This window comes from Pinus tabuliformis, chromosome 8 (assembly GCF_031772625.1).
Source record: "Pinus tabuliformis cultivar Carrire ecotype Pingquan chromosome 8, CPIR1, whole genome shotgun sequence".
Taxonomy (NCBI): Eukaryota; Viridiplantae; Streptophyta; class Pinopsida; order Pinales; family Pinaceae; genus Pinus; species Pinus tabuliformis.
In genome coordinates, this window is record NC_142294.1 from 2,052,917,669 (window position 1) to 2,052,920,702 (window position 3,034).

The window sequence follows — 3,034 nt, forward strand, 5'->3', positions numbered from 1 at the left end:
GAGGTGTTTTGGGCGGTAAGCGAAATTGTCAGGAGACCCAGCGATGCCATACAGCGAATGACGCGTGTCTGGCGGATCAGAGAGAAAACCGCCTCTCATCGTGGGCTAACATCCGAGCAAGTCAACCGCACAATAAGAGTGAACACTGTAGGATATGGGGGCTCCAGATCTAACGACGGAGATCAAACCCAATGGGAAACCGAATTCAGAGGGAGAAATAAGCTTCTGCACATAAAGGTTGAAGTCTGATTGGACCGCTGAGTTGGCAGATGAATCATTACACATAGTAACCAAAATACCGAACCGTTTGAGGAAAAGTTGGTGCAATTCGTGAGAGGACAAGTGGCCACTTCCCTGTGAGACGTTACGCAGTGGCGATGATGTAGAGGAAGGGAATTCCAAGAGAATAGTAGCAGGTGATCTGAAGAGGCAGAAGAGGAAGCGAACAATCAAATACATATTGGCTTTAAGCCATGAACGAGCAGAGAACAAAAGGGAGCATGGTAAGAAGAAGGAGACAGTGAGACAGAAGAGACAGAAGCAGATGCAGAGAGTCGAGCTGACTTGCAAAGCTAAGGCAGCATTGAGCAGACAGAAGGCTTGAAAGGTTCAAGCAATCCCTGTGAGGATATCTGTCAAGAACTGAGTACCAAATTGGACTCATCCCATCGAGACGAGTTGAGGTCAAGACTTAGCAAGGGGGAGTGTGTGCACTCTAGTGGCTTGGGGAATCCAAGAACCACCCTACTAAGTACCATCTGTTTCAGGAGACTCAAATGGAGCTCCTTATGCACAATAAAATAAGGCCACCAGTGAAAGCTAGACCGGAGATGTAGCCGAGGAGGATTGGGTGAACTCCTTATTAAATTTTGTTGTGTTCTATTTTGCTTACTGTGTTTCTCTTACTGTTTTCCAGTGTCTATGTATTTTGCAATCTTATCGATCCGTTGCCTAAGATAACATAGACACACACCAACATGAGTCTGTAATACCTTCATTCATTAATTAATTAACTAAGATCACTCACGAGTGATTTTCAAATCAAATATACAATCTCAGTCTTGCAGGAGATATTTGGGATAATCATTAAAGATCAATTTTCATACCTGGAACTCTTATTCAACATGACCTTAATTCAATCATAATTGCTTGGGAGTGAAAATCCTAATCCGTTTCGGAGTTGACTGTTGAAGGAATAATGTTGGATAAATGTCGGTTATTGTGGCATATGGTATTACATGGCCCAGGCCATAAAATCTCCAGTAAATTTGTGTTTTCTAAGTTGAAAATGATTTCCCAAATATGAATGCATTAACACATCTCCAGAATTTCTGGTGAGAAATGTATCTAGCATCGACCATGCAACGTGTCTTTTGCCCCCATATCTGTATTAACAAATCATATGTGCATTATCCCAAAAAAATTATAATTATCATGATGAATATTACCTGCATGCATTGCACCCATGACTAGTTTTTGGTTTCCCGCTGTTGGAAATGTAAATCCCACTAAAGCCTTAATTGTAAGTTTCATTATTTTAAGTAATCCAGGGTTGTATAAATTTTTTTTTGGAAGAAATCACATTGAAGATTTTGGTCGACGTGTTTTGAACCAACAAGTGTTGTTCATCTTGAGGACACGATGAACCACACATGTTGGTTCGAGAAGCCTTAATTGTTCATTAAAACACAATATTCAATATTTATTCCCAAGATCAGCTTGGAATACATAAAATTTAACTGAAAATGATATCATTGGCACACATTCAACTGTAGTCCATATATGTCATAGACTTCATCAAACGTGAACACATATGTCATAGAAGGTGTTTAGTGAGATTGGTGAAGTTGTTGAGATTAGATTTCCAAAGAATTCTCGAACTCAGAAGAATAAGAGCTTTACATTTGTTCATTTTGCAAGTGTGGAGCAAGCCAAAATGGTAGTCGCAGAGCTAAAGAATCCAAATGTTAGAGGGAAGCAATGCGGAGTTGCAAGAAGTCAAGAGAATGAAACTCTTCATGTAGGCAATATTTGTAAATCATGGACAAAAGAGGCTCTTCAACATAAATTGATAGAATATGCAATATACAATGTTGAGGAAAGAACTTTGGTGGTAGATATGGAACAAGAAGGGACAAATAGGGGGTATGCATTTATGGAGTTCCCCACTCATGTGGAGGCTACCAATGCCCTCATCCGCTTGCAGAAGCAATACGTTTTCTTTGGTACTGACCTTAGAGCAAAGGTTACATTTGCCAAATTTGCCATTGAGCAGGACGAGGAAGTAATGGTGTAGGTAAAGTATATTTTTGTTGATGGATTTAAACCTTCTTGGGATGAAGAGAGAGTTTTGGAGAATTTTAAAGCTTATGGTGAAATTGAAGAAGTGAAATTGGCTCGAAGTATGCCTGTAGCCAAGCGAAAAGATTTTGGGTTCATTTCTTTCATAACTTGTGAAGCCGCCCTGGTGTGCATTGAAGGAGTAAATAAGAATTAGGTAAATGAAGAAGAAGATAAGAAGGTTACCCTGAAATCTACTCTTCAGAAACCTCAGCGAAATGGACGATCAGTTAAGGCTGGGGTTTGTGTAGCATATGGTAGGGTGCCATGGGTTTGATCTGGGGTTCATAGGGGAAGGCCCTTTTTAGAGGAAAGATGTCAACATTTTGCAAGGGCATATGATAGGCGACTATCTGGTCCTTCTTATAGAGGAAGTGATCAGAGGGAGTATAGAGAACATGACAATTATCTTGATAGGCAATCTCTACCTTCAGGAAGACCACATGAAACAACTACTAGACGATACCAGCGTGATTATGGAAATAGATATTGTGAGAGCATGACAAAAGTGGTTTTAGATTGAAACCCATGGTTTACATTCTTACTAGACAATTTATTTCAGGAAAATATTCCAAATGAATTGTTATCCTACAGGAATTTGACTTAGAATTTGTAAAATCCAAGTCAAATAAATCATTTTTGTTTGCTAAGACTATTTGTGACTTTCCCTATTCTGAAATCGAAATTGTGGGTA

At 39.5% G+C, this 3,034-nt stretch overlaps 1 protein-coding gene across 1 annotated transcript; it reads left to right on the top strand.

The window, feature by feature from the left end:
* The first annotated feature begins 1,936 nt into the window (after positions 1 to 1,936).
* LOC149244712 (uncharacterized) lies at positions 1,937 to 2,296 on the top strand. Its single transcript, XM_089371623.1, has one exon. The coding sequence runs from the start codon at positions 1,937 to 1,939 to the stop codon at positions 2,294 to 2,296; it is 360 nt and encodes a 119-aa protein (XP_089227749.1).
* The last annotated feature ends 738 nt before the right edge of the window (positions 2,297 to 3,034 follow it).

What these genes read in the sequence shown, in the direction of transcription:
- LOC149244712 (XM_089371623.1), top strand. Translation starts at nt 1,937, where the DNA reads ATGGTAGTCGCAGAGCTAAAGAATCCAAATGTTAGAGGGAAGCAATGC.